The sequence below is a fragment of the Erythrolamprus reginae genome, chromosome 4 (genome assembly GCF_031021105.1).
Source record: "Erythrolamprus reginae isolate rEryReg1 chromosome 4, rEryReg1.hap1, whole genome shotgun sequence".
Lineage (NCBI taxonomy): Eukaryota > Metazoa > Chordata > Lepidosauria > Squamata > Dipsadidae > Erythrolamprus > Erythrolamprus reginae.
The window spans coordinates 37,525,086-37,549,275 of record NC_091953.1 but is presented as its reverse complement, the minus strand read 5'-3'; the positions used below and the strand labels follow the sequence as shown (position 1 = coordinate 37,549,275).

General features: G+C 35.9%; 1 protein-coding gene across 1 annotated transcript; it reads right to left on the bottom strand.

Moving 5' to 3' along the window:
- Nucleotides 1–9,139: 9,139 nt before the first annotated feature.
- On the bottom strand, nucleotides 9,140–22,915 carry NFKBIZ (NFKB inhibitor zeta). The gene is made up of 12 exons (XM_070750076.1): nucleotides 22,571–22,915; nucleotides 18,553–18,692; nucleotides 17,159–17,195; nucleotides 16,963–17,066; nucleotides 16,073–16,842; nucleotides 15,235–15,340; nucleotides 14,814–14,960; nucleotides 13,938–14,001; nucleotides 13,080–13,249; nucleotides 12,073–12,183; nucleotides 11,796–11,963; nucleotides 9,140–10,947 (listed from the first exon to the last, which is right to left on the bottom strand). The coding sequence occupies exons 1-12, from the start codon at nucleotides 22,815–22,817 to the stop codon at nucleotides 10,894–10,896; spliced, it is 2,118 nt and encodes a 705-aa protein (XP_070606177.1). The 5' UTR covers nucleotides 22,818–22,915; the 3' UTR covers nucleotides 9,140–10,893.
- Between the last annotated feature and the right edge of the window lie 1,275 nt (nucleotides 22,916–24,190).

Below are 24,190 nucleotides of genomic sequence, written 5' to 3'. Positions count from 1 at the left end.
AGAAAGCAAGAGGGAGAGAAAGAGAGAGAGAAAGAAAGCAAGAGAGAGAGAGAAAGAGAGAGAAAGAGAGAGAAAGAAAGAAAGAAAGAAAGAAAGAAAGAAAGAAAGAGAGGCAGGGAAGGACGGAGAGATAGAAAGAGAGCAAAAAAGAGAGGAAGGAAGGGAGAAAGAAAGAGGGATGGACCAGAGAGGGGAAGGAAGGAAGAGAGAGAAAGAGGGAGAGAAATAGAGTGAAAGGGAGGAAAAGAGAAAGATATTTTTTTTTGTCCAAACTTTTTTTTAGCCCTCCCACTCCCCGCCCCACTCAATGTGCCCCATGATTTTGTATATGTAAAAAATGTGTCGCAGCTCAAAAAAGGTTGAAAATCACTGGTCTAAAGAAGAAAAAGCAACTATGTACTGGTTTTATCTTTACTGTGATACAGTAATACCTCGTCTTACGAACCTAATTGGTTCCCGGGGGAGATTCGTAAGACGAAACATTGTTTCCCATAGGAAACAATGTAAAATCAATTAATCCATGCAATGAAAAAAAAATGCAAAAAAACGCCGCCGCCCAGATGTCACCTTTTGAAACAGCCGGGGGGCTTCTCAGCATCCTCCTGAACCCAAACGCCAAACCCGAACTTCCGGGTTCGGGGTTCGGGAGGCCGCCGAGAAGCCCCGCCGCCCGGCTGTCACCTTTTGAAACAGCCGGGGGGCTTCTCGGCGGCCTCCCAAAAAAGCGACAGCCGAGCGGCGGGGCTTCTTGGCAGTAGCGGCGGCAGGTTCATAAGAAGGAAAAAGTTCGTAAGAAGAGGCAAAAAATTTCTGAACCCCGGGTTCGTATATCGGGTTGTTCGTAAGACGAGAGGTTCATATCATGAGGTACCACTGTAATTGTATTGTATTGTTACAGAATCTTGCAAGTATGAAAACACATCTCCTTTACCTTAGTTTTATCTCCTGAAAACTATGGTGGATCCCCTCTGAGAAGCTTTCTCTACCCTACCCAAATTCAGGTTTCAGTAATCAGACTATTGTTTAGGTTGCAGCTTTTCATCCTTTTCCCATATGCCATTTCAGTTGTTCTTTATTCTATTTGGTATGGGATCATAAATAAATGTTAATTGATTGATGAACCCAACTATTGATTCAATAAAGGCCCACCATTATTTGTAGTTTAACTATAATTTCTTACTGATAGAGATTATGACATCAGATCATGATTACAGTAAATGTCAGGAGATATACTCAGTTCTGTGACATACTGTACATACGTTGTATGAGAACATTGTACATGAGAAACCCTTGTTTATCTACAGTAGTACTTGTTGCTGTTCTCTTTTTTTTCCGTTTGCCATTTCCTTTTAACTTTTTTTTATTTTTTTTGGATAAAAATGCAAAAACAAATCCTATGAAATGTGTATTTGCATGCACATGTGTATTTTTTTTAAAAAAAAATCTTCCATTTATTTATTCCCTATCCTCAAACCAGATCAGCCTAATTCTCTCTAATAACTAAGGAAATGAAGTTATTAAAAAGCATTTAAAAACTATTAGTCATTTAGTTCAGATGATCCCATTATAACAAGCTTCGTAGCAGAAGGTGGATCATGAAACACAAGGAGTCTGTTTCGGAGTGAGCGGCATATAAATGCAACAAACAAACAAACAAATCAATAAATAAATAAATATCAAAATAATGTAAAAATCCCTTTAATTTCCACATAGGATTTGATCAATAGCTTCTCTTTTGAACTATCTATGGAAGAAAAATTAAAATAAATTCATGAAAAATCATTATCTTATTTTTTTTATTTAGTTACTTTTTGTGATAATTGCAAAATATGGTTCTGTACTAATAAGGAAGTATCTTTATTTCAGTCAAATACTAGTACATAATAAAACTCAATCAGTAGTGGGTTCAGTAGTGGATTCTAAAATCCTTTACTTCCAGTTCACATGCGCATGGTCAGAAGCATCTTGGGTGGGTGGGCAGAGCCTCCCGCCCCCAGCGCTACTGGTTCTTAGAACTAGTCCAAACTAGCAGCAACCCACCACTGAGTTCAATAGTATAAAAGTATAAAAGAAATGATACATACACAGAGAGAGAGAGAGAGAGGAGAGAGAGAGGAGAGAGAGAGAGAGAAATATTCATATATAGGGCCAAACTGTAAAATTAACTAGGCTTATTGACCCATTGATAGTAGACTTTGCATATGGGGTGTAGCAGAATTATTATAGATTTCAGGGAAGTCCCAGCAACAGAACAGGATTTTGAGCTGAATCAGAATGGAAACCCAGCTTCAATTTCAAGTTTACATGTCATCTGCAGTGAAAAATTTCTAATATGAAAATTTCTATGAAATTTCAGTTTTATATGTCAGCTTCAATTTCAAGTTTATGTGTCAGCTGCAGTGAAAAATTTCTAATATGAAAATTTCTATACACTGTTCTTATTCAGAATTGTAGGACGTATTTAGAAAGCAGAAATGCATTCTTAGATAAACACCTTGTAAGCAGATAACTTGATCCCGAAAATCTTTGCTTACGTTTGAAATGTTTCTCATGTCACTTAATAATTATTTATAGTGTCTTTCAAGTAATACCTGTCTCATCTGAATCGGTCACAGATATTTCTGCTTAATCTAAAAGCATTACATTTCTGATTGAAATTCTTAAATGTATTATGCAAAAATAGAAACTATTTTATATACATAATTTCAATCATTCTAAAATCTGTATATCACGAGAAGTGATTCAGTTTAGTTTTCTTTTCTTTTTTTCTTTTAGGTCTGGGTTAAATTCATCTGAAGATGAGATATGGTCCTTTTCTTCATCAAGAAAGAAAACATTGTTTTCTCTGTCCCTTTTTTTAATGGATCCATAATAATCCATAATCCATGATATAAAATACAAGCCAATAATGTAGACAGGATTCAATAAGTAAGAAAGGAGCCAAAACAGGCAGTACGATTATCATGTAGAGCAGGAGTGATTTGAAATTGTGATTCTCAATGCTGCCACAAACAAATTAGAAAGTCCAGTGTAATATACTAAGTCTAAGCCTTAGCATTCTAGAGTTCCACTAAACCAAATTTAATGGAGATTCAACCTGTTAGAAAAAATATGAAATATGTATGATCTTTCAAATGGCATTCATGGAACACTAAAATTAAATAAAAATATGTTCTTGTTGCTGTTTTAAATATATCTATTTTACAAGTAAGAAGATTGCAATCTAGTGTTCTTTGGGGACAATTTAAACAGTTAATTTGGGTATCAGAAAATTATGGTAATGATAACTGGCAAAGTAATTAACGTCTGCACAAAGCCTTAAGGTTTTCAGAACATGCTAACAATCTTTATCTTTTTATGTAAATACTGAGATAACCTTTCACTATTTCTCAGTGCTGTAATTTTCTGACTGAGACTATAGTCTTGTTTTTTCTTATATTATTTTTTCTATCTTGTTACATTTCCCCTTTTCCTTCACTTTCTATATTTTCCTAGTTTGCCTTAGTCTTTTACTTACAAACTTTAATAAAACAATTGTTAAAACAGAATAAATGGAACTGCTAATAAACAAGTTTGAGATACCAGTAAAACAATGTAAGAAATCTCAAAAGGACGGTGGAAGAAGAAATTGAAAGGATGAAATATGCCAACAATCAGCAAATAGATCTGTTCAATTCAAATTGATTTCATCCATTTCATACCATTTATCTGATAACTTAATCCAGGATTCCTAGTAAGAGAACATCTATCCAAGGAATTGCAATGTATGTTAATTATTTTTGTACCCTGTTTCAGATACTGTACCGTATATGTTTGATGCTACTATACATACTGAATAAAAACTTGAAAAATGAAAAAAGGAAGGAAGGAAGGGAAAAAAGGAGGGAAAGAAAGAAAGATGGATATATGTCATTTCCTATTGGTATTAGCAAAATGCAAGTACTTGAGTTGAATCTAAGGTTCTGCTGTAAGAAGATCTAGGCATAGGATTGCTGTCACAACCCCTGGATTCATTATTTGAGAAGTTTTTTCTATGCATGGGTGGGTTCTAACTTACCTTGCTGACGATTCACTTTGCCCGCATGGGCGCGTCTCGTGGGCATGCAAAAAATCCAAAAAAATCCCCCCCCCCAAAAAAACCTGAAAACAAGATGGCAACCGCCTGCACAAACATAGAAACTCAACTTCCACATATGTGCAGAAGAAAAAAAACCTGGGAACCCCCCCCCCTCAAAAAAAACAAAATATTTTAAAAAAATTTAAAAAAATTAAAAGATGGCAGCGCCACGGACTGGCATTGACCGAACCAGTTCTGAGACATCATCGTGACATCACTAGCAGGGCGCTACTGATTCAGTTTACCAGTTCGAACCAGGAGGAACCCACCTCTGCTTCTATGAGGATCTCTTCCTTATTTTTGAACTGATGGAAGCCTGTCATTCTAGGAATAAAATGAACACATCACATCTTGGAAGATCTCATCTAGCTCTCTAACATCTCCATTTCAACCATCTTAGTTTTATTCCCTGATTCATTTTCTAAGCATTTCTAGTTCAGCCACTTTGATTTCAATATACGGTCAATATATCACTGTTAACAAGCAGATACTCACATATTTGACACTCTGTGCAATAAACTGGAACACATCCTCTCCACTTCTGGCTTTTTAATATGAATAATTAGTCATTCTTCTTCTTTAAGAACTATTTGATGTAAAATGTAGTTTCACTGTTATACTTTTACACAGTTTGGAGCCCTAACGTTCTTCCACACTTGCTAAAATTACTCTGACCTTTAGTCTCTGAAAAAAGATCAATTAGCTTCACTGTCTTCTTATCTCCTCTACCAAACTCTCCCACAAATCCCCATTGATGTCTGTCTTCCCACTCAGTCACTTTTTCAGTGTACAGGTGAAACTTGAAAAATTAGAATATTGTGCAAAAGTTCATTCATTTCAGTAATGCAACTTAAAAGATGAAATGTAATATATGAGAGAGACTCATTACATGCAAGGCAAGAGAGTTCAAGCTGTGATTTGTCATAATTGTGATGATTAAGGGGTATAGCTCATGAAAACCCCAAATCCACAATCTCAGAAAATTAGAATATTACATGCAATCAATAAAAAAGAATTGTACATAGAGTAATATCAGACCTCTGAAAGGTATAAGCATGCATATGTACTCAGTACTTGGTTTGGGCTGCTTTTGTAGCAATTAGTGACTCAATGTGGTGTGCTATGGAAGCTATCAGCCTGTGATACTGCTGAGATGTTATGGAAGACCAGGATGCTTCAATAGCGGTCTTCAGCTCTTTTGCATTGTTCAATCTCAAGTCTCTCATCTTTCTCTCGGCAATGCCCCATAGATTCTCTATGGGGTTAGGTTAGGTGAGTTTGCTGGCCAATCAAGCATAGTAATCCCATGGTCGTTGAACCAGGTTTTGAACCAGAGATTAGAATTGCCCCCACCTTCCTTGCCTTTCGTAAACTACTTAAAACCCACCTCTGCCACCAGGCATGGGGGAATTAAGATTTCTTCTCCCACTAGGCCGTTACAATGGTATGCATGGTATGTTTGTATGTGTGTTTGGTTTTCTATATTAAGGGGTTTTAATTTGCTTTTAGTATTGGATTATTATTGTATATTGTCTATGATTGCTGTTAGCCGCCCCGAGTTTTCGGAGAGGGGCGGTATATAAATCCAATAAAACTTGAAACTTGAAACTTTTGGTGCTTTTGGCAATGTGGGCAAGTGCCAATCCTGCTGGAAATAAAGTCAGCATCCCCATAAAGCTCATCTGTGGAAGGAAGCATGAAGTGCTCTAAAATATCCTGGTAGACAGTTGTGTTAATGAAGCACAGTGGACCAACACAGCAGATAACATGGCTTCCCAAATCAACACAGACTGTGGAAACTTTTGCATCTCATTTGGAAACTGTTGTGGTTGGCTCTGGGCCAGCTCCTGCTCTGAAGATTATGGGGGTTGGTTTGGGGAATCCTCACATTATCAGAGACTGGTTTTACTGCCAACAGCTTCGGCCAGTGAAGCTTCTGTGTCAAGGGAAGATTCTGGGAGTGAAGCAGGATCGGATGATGAGGTAGTTACAGGCAGCCCATTAGCTAATTACCCCATTAGTGAGTCATCATCATTAGACTCAGAAGAAAAGGGATTCATAGATGCTCGCAGGCGCAGGTTTATGACAAGGAGGGAACAACTGCGCAAGTATTATAGAAAATAAAGGAGATCACCTATGGCTGGGGCAATTAGGCTAATGGGGCTGCTGATAAATTGCCAGTGTTGTTGAGAGCATGTGTGGAAAACTATCCATTTGGTGAGAGAGAAGTGCTGTTTGCTTTTGAATTGCTTCGGGATTTACAAGGACTTTTTTGAACAATTCACAGTTAAGTACAGCTTGAGGATTCTTGAAGCGGGGTGGCTGTGACGTCTTCACAGCTGCTTTTTATCTGCTTTGCTTTTGTTTTGGTTTTTCACAGCAATCCAGGCTCGTGGTTTGTGGGAGAGCACTTTGGCTGATTTAAAGTGTGTGCGTACAATATTTTTCTGTTGATAAACCGACTCTTTGTTTACTTTACAACTGTGTGTGTTTGAATTTACACTTTGGACTTGGGGCTCGTAACAGAAACCAAGGACCCAGAGTATGCGACAAGAATGGAAAGCCAAACACTGCAAAATGCTTGAAGTCCAGTGTGAAATTTCCATAGTATTTGTTGATTTGGGGAGCAGCAATCACCACCACCTCGAACAGGCCAAAATATGTCATGCAATGGCCAAAAATGCAATGCATGGAGCTGGCAATTAGTAGCAACGTGCTTTAGTAGCCTGGAATGGGTCTAAAACAGAATGAGCAGAGGCCAAAAACATGGTGCGTGGAGGCCAAAAATGCAATGTGTGGAGGCAGTGATGGTCTGGAGCAAAGTTCCCCACCTTTTCTGGCTTTGCGGACTGGCTGGGCAGGAAGAGGAGATGGTTATGCATGACCGGCAAGTGAATGGTACGCACACCAGTTGTTTGCACAAATGGAGCATGTGTACAAGTGCTCACCTTCTGCTTGCATGAGTGGGGATGCATGCTCATGGAAGCACTCACAGCCCAGTCTAAACGACTCAGGTCCTGGTAGTAGGATACAACCTTGGGGTTGGGGATCCCTGTTTTGGAGATTAGGTTGAACCCTTCTTCTTTGTGGCAGCCCTTTGGATACTGGAAGACAGTCACCCCTAATCCTTTTTTTTTAATTAAATATTGTGGTGACCAAAACTGGATGCAATGTTACAAGTGTAGTTCTTTATCATTGTGTTAAAAAGCAGTACTAATACTCTGCGTGATCTTGATTCTATCCCTCTGTTAATGCAGCATAAGGCTGAATTAACTTTTTTGGCAGCTGCAGAGTACTGCTGGCTCATATTTAAATGATTGTCCACTAGAACCTCAAGATCCCTCTCACAGTTATTACTATTGAGGCAGGATCCCACTATTCCACACCTGTGCATTTGTTTTTACTTGCCTAAATGTATACCCTTACCTTTCTCACCATATACATACCTCACCCCGTTTAAAATCCCTTTGCTTCCTCTGAGTATCACTGTTGAAAAGTGGCATGGATTTGAGCTGCAAATAATCTCCTTCATTGATACTTATGACACCAAACTATATGTCCGAGCCTAAGGTGAATTAAGCAATTCCATGAACTCCCTCCACAGTGCCTGGAAGCTCTTAACGATCAGATAGATAGCAACAGATAGATAGCCGCCCCGAGTCTTCGGAGAGGGGCGGCATACAAATCCAAATAATAAATAAATAAATAAATAAATAAATAAATAATAAACAGGCTAAAACATGAACCTTGGTAATATGGAATGGCTCTGGGTTTGGGGCTTTTTGATCCATGGAGAATTGCACTGCCCCAAACACAACCAGTGTGAAATCTGGCAGCATGTGGCAGGCATGGCTGAAAGGGCCTTTACGCAATTAAAGATTGTGTCAATTACACCCTTTCCTGGATCAGCAGTTCCTGTTCACAGTAACCCATGCCTGTTCACCTCCCATCTTGATAACTGCAATGTGATCTATACGGGGCTACCCTTGAAAAGTATCTGGAAACTTCAATTGGTTCAAATGGTGACAAAAGTATTACATTTACTCTCTTGTGGAAAATGCATTGGCTACAGATTTGCTTCTTGGTCCTGTTCAATGTGCTGATTATTACCTTTAAAGTCCTAGATAGCCTGGAACAAAGTGTTTTGAAGGGTGTATTTTTCCAATGATAACTGGCCAACCCACTAGAGCAGAAGGAAGGACATTTACGGGATTCCTCTCTTAAGGTGCTTTATCTGATGGTACCAAAAAGGGCCTTTTCCATGGTGGTTCCCTCTCTGTGGAACATCATCTCTGTGGAACTAAGATTAGAAAATTCTAGAGATTGATCTGACTGTTTTCTTCGGGTGGGCAGTGGGACAGTATTTATTTTGTATTAGCTGTACCCAGCCACGTGTTGCTGTGGCTCAGTCTGGTTTGTCGACTCTAAAATATGCAACATATAATTGTCCATGTGAGAAGCAATCCATGTGTAGCTCTAAACTGCACATGCATATTCCAATGCAACACGTCAAAATTTGAAAGCAATCGGTGGAGGTCTTGTTTTAAGCATCTGTATATTTTACCTTTCACATGTGTGTTATCTATATAATATATGTAATAAAAACATGCGTGTATTCAAATGCAACATGTCAAAATTTCAAAGCAATCGATGAAGAACTTTTGGAGATTTAAGTTTTGAACAAACATTTACATTTTTATTTGTATATATAGAATGGGGGTTTAGTTCTGGAAGCCACCCAATGTGGATTGGAAGGCCATATAAATTTTCTAAAATAAATAAAATTTTCAACAATACTTTATGTAAAAAAACCATCCCATTACATGACCTATATATATTTTTAAAACTTTGGATTCATCGTGTTTTAAAATTGTTCTTTTACACTTTGAAAGGCAACATTAGATTTAAAGAGAATCAGAATCTCATCTAAGAATCTCATTGTTGTATTTCTAAGCTGCATTTACAATAATGCCAGAAGTACAGAAGTATTAATATCAGTCAAAGTATAAGACACCACATATATTGATTAAAACAAGTTTATTTCAAAAGATATATTTGTACCTCTAAATATCAAATATAAATTTTCCTATTATTTGTCTACAAGACATACTTGATCAAACAATATGATCTGATTAATTATGGAAAATTTATGATTCAGGGTAGTGATTAAAGAACGGTATGTACAGAATTTTTAAAAAGCAATGCAAAGTATTGCAAAATATTTAATACAATGAAATATTTTTATTTACATTCTTTGATATATTAACATCTGGCTACCTACTATACCTATAAGGTAAAATAATATAATGCAATTAATGTTTTGCCAAGCCCTGAGACATACATATATTGATTCAAAATGAGAGAATCAAAGTCAGTGTAGAAGAATCCTACTCAAACCAAACATCAATTCAGTTTTCTGTCATTAGCAAAATGCCTTTATGAGTATCTTGAGTACTTTATGAATAATTAGGGATATGTGACTTCTATAAATCTGAGGATGACTCCAGAGTCAGAGTGGATGGATTTTTACATTGAACTGAAATCTTTGGGACCACTGAGTCATATAAATCAGTCTTTGCACTGTCATATATATATATATACAATAACTTTTAATACAAACATTATTTCAAATTATACTGCCTCTTGAAATTAATCAATTCCTCTTTAGCATTATTGAGTCATCATGCTCAATAGCTACTGACAATTCCATCATCCACAGTCATAAAAGCCAGTGGCTATCAGTATCTACAGTGCAAATAATTAATTTTTGCATGTTGCTACATAACAAATAAAGTACTGTCTTTAAAAGTATTGCTATTAGAATATAACAGGTAGTCCTAATTTATTTGATTCTTAGAATTTTTTTTACAAATGACAAAAAGTTTATATATGACATGTAATCAGTATCATTTTGATCAAATGAAGTTCATTTTTAAACTCTAACTGAATCTGTGTCATACTACTGCTTACTGTAATTAAATTCTTGGGATTTTTTTAATTACAAACATGAATAATTTTATGTAATCTATACTCAGTTACCATTAGAAAGTATTGATTGGGAAGAATTAATTTAAAAAAGAAGGAACACAAGGCCAGCTTTATTTTTCTAAATCTTCATAAATTATTGCTGTGGCCAATGAAACCACCATATGGACAATATTTCTTTATAAAGTTTTGAAAAGTGCCTCACAAAACAATTTAACAATTATGTTAAAAAAATTAAAAACTTTACTGAATTCTACAAAGAATTTCCCACAGTAAAAGGTTTAAATTATTAGAACATTCATTACCTTAACTATACCTACTCAAAATAACTATAAAGAACTACATAAAAAGAAAAAAAGCTAAAATATAAATGACTATTGATAAATTTTAGTATTCTTAAGAATACTTATATTCTATATCATAAGCCACAGCAAAAATGTCTGCTCTTGTTATATATTATTATTAATATTTTCTGTATCCTGATCCAATAAACAATAAAGTACATTGAACAGACATTATTTTTGGGTAGAAATATGAAAGTCTATAACTGTCAGTTTTGTTCTTGACATGTTAAATTGCTTAATGGAGTAATTCAAATGATTACAGAAACCTTAGTATGATATATTCTCATCTGTGAAGAATTGTTATTAACCCACTATATAATAGTGAACAAAATATTCTTGTTTCATAGAAACAACAAACATTTGCCTCCACTGGACAAATGGTCTATTTACAGATACATGGGGGCTGCCTAACTGACAGCGAGTATGGGTCATTTTTACTCATGGAGCTTAATAGACAGATGATCTCTGCTGACTCGTCTTCCCTTTTAATATTCGTCTTATCTGAAAAAGAGGAAATAGAAGGGGGAAAGCCCAATTATTCAACAGCAATTAATAAAATATTATTTAAGCCTGATACTATGCAGTGCATTTATGATTATGTTGCTTGGTAACATAATTCTGGTCCCATTTAATATTATAATCTGAAGATTAACTGCAAAATCGTAAGCACAATTGTAAGTTCACTTAGAAACCTTTTGGCTTAATGACCTAGTTGCCAATCCTAATTGTGGTTGCTAAACAAGGACTACCCTGTATTGTATTAACCTGAAGATAACATCAACAGACTATTTATTGAATTGCTCACTGAATGGCTTCTATAACACATCAGATCTTAATTGCCTAAAAGAACTGAAAGCGTTGATGTACATACGTCACTATAATTTATACTTTCCAGGTGCATGATGAGAAGCATCTATTTAGTTACTGAAACTAAAATAGTGCAGCTCGTTGATTTATACATGCTCTGTAATTTGAAAAAGCCTCCCCCTGAAGATGCAAACTAGCCATTTAATGGAATAAACAAAAAAAAATCTATAATGATAAAGGACACTCTAAAAGAAATAAAAGTTTGCAAAGCATCTTATATTTCCAGTCTTGAAAAACAATGTTTCTATTTTTATAAAAACTCAACATTACGGATGTCTCCCTACTTTTGTAGTTTCATTTCATTCCAGAAGAAAGCAAAATAGGTCATAAAAGAAAGCAACATTTTCAACCCAGTTTATTACAAAGTTGTTTTTTTTTTAAAAAAAAAAATCTAGGTGTACCAGAGGAAAGAAAGAAAAAAACATGAAGTGTGAAATCTACCTCACATAAATACAAAATTTTGGATATCTTTTATCTCTTACCTCAACTCCAACAGGACTATCAGGAACCAAGTGAACTGGCTGCTCGTTTTCCAAATTCCTGGCACTTGGATCAGCCCCTTTGCGCATCAACAAACGAACTGCATCAAGCTGAGTCATTCGATGCTGCAAACTAGCGGCTACATGGAGTGCAGTATTGCCATTGTAAGCCTTGTTTCAAGAGAGAAAAATCATTATTTGAAAGGAGATCAGAAGCAAGCGGATTATTTCTGTAAACAGGAATACTCTAAACTAGACACGTGGTTAGTTGTTTATATACCTTGGCATTGATGAAAGAAAGACAATTCGGAAGCTCTAAAAACAGTCGAAGTAGTTCCACATTTGCTTCTTCAGCTGCTAAGTGAAGGGCTGAACGGCCACTTTTACGGTCCTGTCGATACACAAAAGAAAATGTCCAAATAATATTACACACTGCATATTTAGTCACTGTAAAATGTAAGAACAGACACCATTTATGTTTAAATGAAAACATAAAATATACTTTGAGGAATGAGCCTAATGATTAAACTAGATGAGCTCCGATTGTACAGTGGTTAGAATTAAAGGTTAATTCTGCTCACTGCCAGAAGTTCAATCCTGACTGGTTCAAGGTTGACTTAGACTTCTATTCTTCCAAGCTCAGTAAAATTAGGACCCAGATTCTTGGGGGCAATATGCTGACTCTGTAAACCCCTTAAGAGAGTTCTGTATAGCACTGTGAAGAAGTATATAAATGAAAGTGTTATTGTCTAAGTACTAAATAAGAAATTAAAGAGTTAGGAGGCTATTTTTATTATCATTATTTGTTTCAGAAATAAAGACAAATATTTGTAGAAATATGATTTCTCTAATATTCGTCAGCAATGAACTCATTCATGCTTCTTACTCAGTATTTCCCCATTACTAGCTCAGACAGTAATCTGATATATGGATACTAATTAAAGTGAGGCTTTTTTCTTTTTACATGCTAAGAAAAACAAGCTGATATTTAAAATTGTATTAATTCAATAATGTAAAAATATAAACTATTAGTTTGGCTTAATACTGGTCACTTTATGTGCAACACATACACATTTTAAAACCTACAGAATATCTACTCGGAAACATAAAAGATCAAACTGAACTCTCAAATATAGAGAGTTAATATTCTTTGCCTATGAATATATCATATCACATGGCACATTCTTCTAAACATTTGTATCTTCAAACAGATGCAAAACAACAGCACGTGACCCATTTCTTAGGTAAACATCTAAGTCTGTTCTAATGTTTCCTTAAGTGACTTACTCTGGCTTCAACAGAGGCTCCCATCTGAATTAAATATTTGATTGTATCTGCCAACTTCTTGCTTTTCAACCTTAATTCCTGGACTTCAGGAGTATGAGGTGACTGCTGCCCCTGTAGGTCATGTACCACGGCATTATGAACCACTACTGCACAATGCAACGCCGTCAAACCTTAATATGAAACATATCAGTTAGCAAAACAAAACAAAAGAACCAATTCTTATTCTGTTCTGATCAATAACGTATTAAAAACAATAGTCATTCCAATATCTAAATTCCATTTTCATTTTATTTGCAATGCATAATTTTAAAGGAATTTTAATCTATGCTCTAGCTAGTGACACGCAATAAGATATAATTAAGAACTGGCAATTGAAGAAACACATGTATTTCTATTCATTTAACTTAACATTGCTTGATAAGTTTATCTATGTACAGAACTATAATAGTATTTTGTTAATTGATACTGACAGTAATATGCCTTCGTTTACAATCTCTTCATCAGCCTTTCCCAAATTGGGTACTCTCCAAATATATAAACTTCAATTCCCAAAATACAGGCCTCTTCTACAGGTATTATTTAACCAGCTTATCTAGGTAAATGTAGCATTATCCACATAGCATTATTAAGCTCAATTAACAATGCATTAGACAAGGTAGAAGGTGTTTAGTGTGGGATTACATTGAAAGCTATTTCCATAATTTATTTTATTTAAAAGTGAATGTCATTAGCAAGAGTAAATATATGTGTTATACAACATGCCAAGTACCAGTTTTGATCATCAGCACTGAAACCTGAACATTTTTAATTGGGTACTTTACCCTCTTAACACATAATGTAGGAGTATTAGTTGCTCACCCTCATAATTAGTTCCTTCCAAATCAACATATTGATTGCTTACAATGGCTCCTTTTTGGATTGCCTGAAAATGAAATGAGAACTTACATTAACTATATATGTAACAGTAACTGCAATTTGACATTTATATAATGACATTTATATAATTGTGTTGTGAGACGTCCCGAGTCTTCGGAGAGGGGTGGCATACAAATCTAATAAATGATAATGATAATGATGATGATAATAATAATAATGATAATAATAATAATAATAATAATAATAATAATAATAATAATAATAATAATAATAATAATGGAAAAGTTTATGCCATTACAAATAACATTTTTTTTAAAAAAACAGCACTTTCAAACTAAGCAATTTTTGTTTGTGGTCCATTATCCTTCAGTATATTAGAGTTACAATTAACAGGAGCAAAAAAAAGGCCCATTATTATTTGAAACAAACAATTATAAAATAACCAAATGTTTCCTCATAATTGAAGATTGCTGCAATGTTCTTGTTTGCCTTTTGTATTGTATGTAGTGGAAGGAGGTATGAAATGGACAGCAAAATTAATTTATGGAAGACTGAATTATCATTCAATCAGTCAGACTCCAGGAAGAAAATGAAAAATTATTTTTTCTTGTGTTTTAACATGTGGTTGGAATGCTTATACATCATATTATAATACTTTTAACTTCGAGCTCCTGAGCAATTAGGACCAAACTGGATGGTAAAAGTTCAGTTAAAACTATACTTCTAAATAATGTAAATAAAATAAAATATACTATATTAAATCTTTAATATATAATTATAGGTATGGAGATGTATTATACATGCTAATAAAGAGAAAAGGGAAAATGCAATGTTCAACTTATAGTTCAGATGTCTCACCTGAAGGACTTGAGCATGACCCTTCTCAGCAGACACATGCAGTGGAGTTCTACCCCAGCAATCTGTAGTATTCACTTGTGCCCCAAGACTGACCAGATCTTGAACAATAAGATGTTGATTTGCAGCCACAGCTACTTGCAGGGCACTCTAGAATAACAAAAAGCAGATGTATTAGACACTGTAATCTTAACAAGGAATGGCAATTAAGAAAATAAACCACATAAAAGTCTTTTCAATGAAGTAAAACCGTTCCAGAGAACATCTCCTTAATGAAATTGCATAGTTTAGCAAATAATTCTATTACATATAGATTGGACACTAAGTTTCCAATTTCATATTAAAAGACAATCTAAGTTTGATAAGAAAATAAAGGAAATAGTCATGGCTATAAGGTAGTAATTTGCTATGCTGAGATAATTACCTGGCCATTGTGTTCTTTAATATCCAACATATGCAGGGCTGCCATCTTCCTTGCCAGCACGTAGGAAACTGCCCGTCTTCCCTGGGCAACTGCAATGTGGAGAAATCTGCAGGAGGAGTAACATAATAGGTAAAGCTGGATAAATCATATCCATTTCAGATGTTTTAAAAATACTATTCACTCTAAAAAGCCATTGAGAAAAGTCCCAGAGAAATTGCTGATACTTAATAGGGTAGTATTATAATTTAATGTATTAGATGATAATACTAATGTATGTCTTTAGGCGTGGTGCCAGATGTTAACAGACTAACACCATGGGAAGGGATCTTGTGGGTCTTCAAGTTCAATCCCCCGCTCAAGCAAGAGATCTTACATCATTTCAGACAAATGGTTGCTCAATCTCTTCTTCTTTTCAAGTGCGGGAGTACCCACAACTTCTGAACGCAAGCTATTCCACTGATTAAGTATGTGCTCCGTCAGGTAATTACTCATTATTTCTAAGTTGGTTCTCTACCCTTGATTTGTTTACATCTATTGTCTTCAGTTGCTTCAGACAAAAGGTTAAGTTTTGTGGCAACCCTTGAGATATTGGAACAGTGCTATCATGTCACCCCTAGTTCTTCCTTTTACTAAACTAGACATAGCCAATCCCTGCAACAATTCTTCCTATGTTTTAGCCTCCAGTCTCCAAACCACCCTTGTGGCTCTTCTCTGCAGAGGTGAGTATCATTAATATGTTATAGAGCTATTTCTTCATTCAAATGAATGGCAGCCTAAACAAATAATGCTGATTCACCATTTTCAGTTTTGCAATAAGTGATATTTGGACAGTACTCACGTGTCACCATCAGAATCTTTAGCAAGAATCTGATCTTGAGAGATGTTGGCCATTTTGTTTTCTTCCTGTTCCACTTGCCACTGGAAAAATGATTTGCCCAACTGACTTGTGCTGCCTGTACTGCTCTGAAGTTGCAGAGATATATCTGAAGACAAGAGAGATAAACCAGGTTCCTCAAGACCCCTAGACATGTTATCTGAAACTTGACCGAAATGCTGAGAGCAGCTGCTGACTTCAGCTTGTTGGAGGCTACTAGAAATTGCTTGAGAGAGTGGAGCAGAGATGTTGTCGGATCCTTCTGAGTCATTTAAAAGTGAAGCAAAACTTTCTGTAGTACAATATGGCAGTTCTTGGTTGTCAAAAACATTTTGTTGATATTCAGAGGAATGGCTGCCTGCAGAGTGAGGCCTGTATTCCAGCAATGGAACACAATGCTGGGACATATCCTGTTGTTGTGTAGGAGAAAACTGATAATTCTGGGACAGTTCCAGCATTGGAGAAGAGCTGCTTGTTTGGAAAGCTTGGTATTTTTGAACAGGTGAAAAACCTGGTGATCCAGCCATGTCTTGATATTGGTGTTCCCCTGGAGAGTTGGGATTGACCATGCTGTGAAGCCAACTAACTTGTACAGTGTTCAGAGACACCGGGCTGGATTCATTCTTAATATTGATAATATTCTGCAGCATATCACAACTGCTATCTTGCTTAGGCTCATTATTATGGGGATCCTCCATATTATTATCCATGGAAGTTGGTGTCTGTGGAGGTGTCTGCAAAATAAGAGGTAAAGATTTTAAACTGATCTGATTGCCTCTTGCCTTAGAAGACAGTTGTAGGCTATATAGCAATGTGAGAATGACTATAAAAAGAAACAAATTAAAAATACTTACCAAGAACTGAGGTTGCAAAATAGCTGTTCGTTTGTAATACACTCCATCAGAAAGACAGTCTGGAGCTTTTCTTTTCCGATTTTGAGTCAATATGTTTTTTAGTTCTACCGAAAAATAAGCAGAATTTGTAAGTCTACGGCACATTTTTCTAATTCTCAAAGACAAACTGAAGGAACAAATGAGACAAAAATTGTACCTGTGTAAGGATCATATTTCATCAATGTTTCTTTTGCCTGTTTAAAAAAAATGTAAATGTTTTAATATAGTTAAAGTACTCTATTTTATCATGAGAATAATATTTACATAAAGTATACATTATAAACTTTTAATATTCTTTCAGAAAAAGAAAAAATTAATTATAGTTTTTCCAATAATTATATTCTACTATCTTCAAACATTTTTACCATTCTACTACAGTATTTATTTCACCTAAGGGACATTAAAAATTATGAATATCAAAAGAGGATAAAAATGTAATTTAAGAATCCATACATTTCAGTATTATATAAAAGGATAAACAGGACAACTAGCTTAGAAAGTCTGCATATGCAGATATCTTACAAAACAATCATAATCATCACTGGGCTATATACGGTACTTAATTTTTCAGATTCTTGTTAATTTCATTTAATGAACAGAAAACATTTCAATATAAAATTGAGGTTTATTAATAATGATTGTAATTAAATTGTCTCTGTTTAAACCTACAGCTACCACTTTTCAAATTAATGGAAGGATAATAAAAGAATATAATTGAGTATTTTGTACAATTCCCTAATTCCAACACTTGAAACAATGCCCAATGCATTTGTGGAATTATAAAGAAAATGTTTTGTATAACAGAGCTCCCTAGAGGCTGAAAATGATCTGTTATAGAAAGCTAAGACAAGAAAATACTTGTCACTTCCTTTTAACTCTCATTTTTATGTACTGTTCAAAATTGCTGGTCCTTCTATAGAAAAAAATAGCACATTCCAAGAATAGGAAATCCTAATAAAGTTTGAAATATTCAATACCACAGAATGCTGAACAGTTTTTAGAAACAATAGAAACATCTGGAAGAAGAATCTACTTGGAATCTGGAATAAAATTATTGTGTTGCAAGTAACACCTAGTCTAAACTAAATTAAAACTCTAAAAGTCGTCACTTACCACTTTTAGGTAGAATAAGGAATGGGTGATATTTACCATTGAAAATTAGCAATAAAAATATTGAATTAGACTGAAATCTGCTCACTAGAACCTTCAGATAGTATGACTTGAGCAAATGCATGCTTTGCACTTTCCCATAAAAAAAGAACGATCCATTTTCAGATATCATTTGCAATTTTCATTCGCTGACAAAGCATTTTTTTAAAAAAAAATGTATATTTGTTTATTAAAAACCATGCAAGCTAATTACATTTCACTATAATGAAGACGTTAATTATCTTCTATATAAAATTGCTGCAAATATTGTATTCGAGTTTTCAGAGAGGGGTAACATACAAATCTAATAAAATAAATTAAAATAAATTAAATTAATTAAATTCACAAATAAAATACTTGTTTTGATTCTGAATAGCATTTATGAAAATGTACAACACAGACCTTTATTTCCTCAGTTCCATAATCCGTGGACATCTGCTTGTTATTTCTAAGATGCAGCAACAATTCTTTCACAGAGTTTTTTACACGAACACCTTGGAAAGGTCCTCTTTGTTGCTTTCCTCCCCCCATATGTTGCTCAGCTGTTAAGACACAAAATTAAAACAAAAGCATGACACAAACAGAAGATTTTTTAAAAAAGGAAAATTCATATACATTCATTCTAAACAGGAAACTAATTACTAATTAATATTTCAATTAGATTCCCCCCCCCTAAAATGCATCAAAATAGTAAAAAAAAAAAAAAAAAAAACCAAATTATCTTTCTCCCAAATCCAGATATTCTAAAATTTTGGGTTGTGATTATCAAAAATTTAATGAGCAATTTAGAAAATCCATTCCTCACCACCAATGGCAAAGTGCCTCTCTGCAGAGAAGGGAGGAATATCAAATTCACATCACTTTGACTGTGCAAGCTCTTAGTGGGCTTATACAAGTAACACAAGGAGAAATGCCTGTAGCAAATTTTGAGAAATAAGCCCATGCATTTAACCATTTTCAGGGGTTGTTAATAAAACTCAAAATTTATAAATTTAGGGATTAGTAGTATTGCAAAGATGGAGAATTCAGAAAGCCGTGAGTTCTAGTCCTGCTTTATGCACAAAGCTAGCAGGGTGATCTTCGGTCACTCCTTTTCTCTCAGCCCTAGTAAAAAACTACTTTTGAAAAACCTTGCAAGCAAACAGAAGCAGACAGTCTCCAAAAAACAGACACAATTACATAGAAAGGGGAGGAAAGATGGAGAACTCCTACCTAATATTTTAGTAAGAATGTAGAAATTCCTACTCAAAACCATTAATTAACACCATTAATTTAAAATCATTTAAATGATTCTGTATAAATAGATGTTCAATATTACTTGCATAAGTCCCTTCCATAGTTAAACCGCTTGTCAAAAATATGTTCTTCCATAAGATTAGCTGAAAATATTTTTTTCACCCTCTTAATGACATCAACCCTTTAAACACAATCTATTTTGAAGCATAAAAAACAGAAGTGAAAAGAGGAACAATAATGCACATCAACCCAAGAGAAAAGCAATGATCTAATTTTAAAAAGTACAAATCAGATGTTCTACATAGTCTACCTATTATTTCAATTTTATTTTTAAAAAAACCTAAATTCCCATAGATTTGAAATTTCTGGATAGGAAAAGCAACCCCAACTTAAGAATAATTTCCCCTTTATAAGTTTTAATAGAATTTTCCCCATCCCATAAAAGAAAACCAGAGGTATAATAAATTGTGACTACACTGAAAGTCTACAAAATTTCAATATTTCCCAAATGTTTTAAAGGAAAGAAAGTTTTGCTCAAAAACCTTGTAGAATCAGATTTCATTTGTCAGTGTATACCACAATTTATATAATGAGCATAAAAATTAGAAGTAACATCAGCAATCAGTCTCCTAATTTGAAGTTTTCGTCTTGAACTAGGAAAGCTAGCATTGTTTTAAAAGCTTCTATGTCGTTCTCTATATTTGGCACATAGTTTTAGCCACATTGGGCTCTATAGAACAAATAGATGAAAGTGAAATGTTTCACTGAAAGCAAAGCTTTCACTCTTCACTATACAAAGTGATATTGTATCTCAACATCAGAATATAATTCTTATATATTTTTTTCTCTAACTGTATTGTTAATTGTATGAAATTTATAATCCCTTTTTATGGTAAAATGCCAACGTTTTTAAAAAATAGTATATCATCTTATTTGCTTGTTCCTTATGCCTTCATAAATAAAAATAATAATTATCAAGATATGCTAAAACTGATATGGGTAAGTATATTTCAAACTCTACTTTTAGCAAATATAAATCAATAAACAATTTACAGAAAATTAATTCGCTGTGGGGCATAGTACCCAAAAAATTACTTTCATTTTCAATATAAAAATATAGTAAGATACTATCCAATAGCAGAAAATGAATATCTGAAATTGCTGGTAAATTTAAATCCACAAATTTAGTTCAATATCAACACATTTTCCCATTTTCTGTTTTTCTTCTGCTAACTCTGACAGCAGCTATGAATGTCATACAGTTGGGAAAGGAGACAAAGTAAATTCTATAATTTTAAAAACACCTTTCATAAATAGTTCTGTGAAAGAAACCAAGCAATTTTATAGGCTAAAGCTAGTCTTTGAATGCACTTACCAACACATGAAATACAGAGCATTTAGGCTTTATCCATTAAAGTATTTTGATGCTTTAAAATTCGGCACATTATTCAATTATTGTTCAATCCAACTGTTTTCTAACATTTAATTATTTATTTATTTATTTATTTATTTATTTGTTTGTTTGTTTGTTTGTTTGTTCATTTATTTATTGTCAAACATGTATAGGATAGGAGTAGTTTGTAAAAATGTAAGTAAAAAGTATTAATAAAAGAGGACAATATTGATTGTATTTTAACAATAGTGGGTTTTAACTATAGTTTTAATCATTCGATTTGTTCCGTATTGTTATTGTTGTTGTTAGCCGGCCCGAGTCTTTGGAGAGGGGCGGCATACAAATCTAATATATTATTATTATTATTAATAATAATAATAATAATAATAATAATAATTACAATAAGGCAGGGACGGTAGAAATATGGAGAGGTCGACTGTAGACAATCTGAGATTAAAGTTTTTGGGGTTGGGGAAGAAACCAGTCAGGTAGTGAATTCCAGGCATTGATCTAATCTAATAAATTACAAATCTAATAAATTATTATTAATTATTATTATTATTCTTGCTGAAGTCATATTTCATGTTCATATTCATACCCAATAAAATACATGATCTGACCTGTATATAATTTGAGAGATTTGTAGGCAAAACTTTATGCAAAGCAGGCTTAATCCACTGAAATATAGGTAGATGCACCAGGGACAAGAGAAAAAGGCACTTTTTAGATGGGGCAGCTGCATAGTTGGTGACAGGCAACACTGAAAGACCAAGACATCCTTCATTCTGGACATCCCACCAAATAGTTTATCCAAGGCAGGGCTTTTTAACTAGCTCATAAAAGCAGCTGGTAGGTGATAATCAAGAACACCAGACATATTTTCCACAGGCAGTACAAACCTGCTCTGACATACGGATTGGCCCCAAATTGTTCATTCTTAGAGCTCATTCAGATAACCAGAAGTATCTGCTTGTCTGTCTGTGTGTGTGTGTATGTGCGTATGTGTGTGTGTGTGTGTGTGTGTATGCATGCATGCATGTATGTAGTCCAACATACATATATATGTATATGAAACTTACACGGGAAGAAAGCCAAATATACCAAGATCTTCATACCTGTACCCATGAAAACCTACGAAAACATACCATACATACACATACACAAACACTCACACAGACAAATTCCAAAGTTGGTTTTTCAAGAGACAACTGGACTTTTTTTTTCCCTTTGAAGAAGTTTCGTTTCTCATCCAAGAGCCTTCTTCAGCTCAGCTGAAAACAAAAACCAGTTGCTTCCTGAAAACGCCTTTGGGACAACCGAGACCAGGATGGCTGAGAATCTCCACAGACACACCGACGCAAACGTTGCCACGCTCACCACGACAAAGGGGGGGTAGAGCATTATAAAAAACGGCCTTCCCTAACCCGTCTGTCAGAATGCACTGCACTACAACTCCCATGACTCCCAAGGCGATTGGGAACTGCATTCCAGTGTTTCCCAACCTTGGCAACTTGAAGATCTTTGGACTTCAACTCCAGGAATTCTGGGAGTTGAAGTCCAAATATCTTCAAGTTGCCAAGGTTGGGAAACACTGCTGTAGTCCAACGAAACTGAGCGGCTACACCGACATTGCTGGGACAGCCATCTACCAACCTGACCGAAAACCTTAGGAGGACGAAACCTAACCCAGCCGGAGCAGCGGGCGTCGCTTTTAGGAAAGCCGAAATAAATGTTCTCCGCCAAAAACTGATTTCGGGGCTACGCCGGATCGGGCGCCACGTGTGCCTGTACCTTCTCCAGTCGGGCGCGCGGCGTTCCGGGAGCAGCGCCTCTTCCTCGAATAGTTGCCGCCGGTACTGCCGTTGAGCGAGGAGTGCTCCGAATCAGAGCCGGGGGATCCCGGAGCGGAGGGAGTGGGCGAGCAACTGCCCTCGCTAGAGTGAGGGGAGGCGCCATAGAAAAAGGCCAAGTTGAACGGGCTGTTCAGGGAACCGGAGTCGCCATCTAAGCCCACGTCCTGGCTGTTATCCACAATCATGGCCGGGGTCGCGCAGGAACTGCCAGAAGAGACACAAGAAACGGCGCGAGCAGCTGAGCCCAAAGCCAACGCCTTGGCCTCGGCAGACCGAGCGAAACGTCAAGGAGGCGGAGGCGGGCGCGGCAGCTCTTATAGCAGCTCCGCAAAGCGGAGGGGGAGGGAGAACAGTGGGAGGCGGAGAAAGGCAGGGCAAAGCTCAGCTCGCCGACTGCCCGAGGGGGGCCAAGTTGGGCGCGGCTGAGCGGAGAAGCGGCAGTTCCAGTAAATGTATTGCGTAGGTTTGCTCCTCTCGTGACCTGGTAACTTAGGAAACCTGGGATGAGCTAGGCCCGAAGCGGAGTCCACGGACGGGCGGGGGAAACGCTTCCGGCGGCGGAGCCAGTTTGGAGCCAAGGCCGAGTTTGGATTTTCTGCGGCCTTAAACACGACCTAAGCATAGCCCGTAAAATCATCTGCCACAACGTTCTTTCCTGTCAACGGCTACCTCAGCTTCAACCACAACAACGCACGAGCATACAACAGATACAAACTTAAAAATAAACTGCTCCACACTCGACTGCAGGAAATAAGACTTGGGTAACAGTACTTAATGCATGGAACTCACTACCTGACTCTGTAGTATGATCACCTCAGCCCCAAAATATTACCCTTAGACTATTCACTATTGATCTCGTCCGATTCCTAAAGGGTGTGCATAAATGCACCAGCGTCCCCTGGCCTAATATTTCTCTCTTACTAGTATCGTGTATAAAGTACCAGTAAATACTTGACAAATTAAAATAAATGAAAATAAAATAAATAAAACCACCCTGAGTCTCAGAAGGGTGGCCTAGAAATAAAATTAATAAATAAGTAAATAATTAATTATATTGGCCCGCGCTTGTCTGTCTTCTCTCTCGGCTTCTCAAATAAACGAGCGGCAGCTCAGACTTGCCGCTTCTTGACCAAGATTAAAACAAATTAAAAAACCAGGAGAAGGAGCCATAACCTTGACTATCTGCATTGTAACAGCGGACGGAAGACAACGATCTGTTGGCAGATCTGGCTGCTAACCGAAAGGAAATAGGATGAAAACGGGACACACACACACACACACACACACTCCGTCCCAAAGGGACGACTCCCTCTAGTCTTGTTCAGACCGGCAGGAACAGCAGTAGATGCTTCGACACAACTCCCGCTTGAAGCACGGGAATTGCTCTCATTCTTTTGTAACGGCTTTTTAGTTTTCTGCCATAAATTACTAATCAGAAATTCCTGGTTTCCTTTGGGCCTGTTTAGGAGCCCCACCTTGCCTCGAAGAAATCTTGAGTTCTTAGGCTTTCTATATTATCAAGAAGTTAAAATTGGGACAAAGATCATGATTCAGTGTT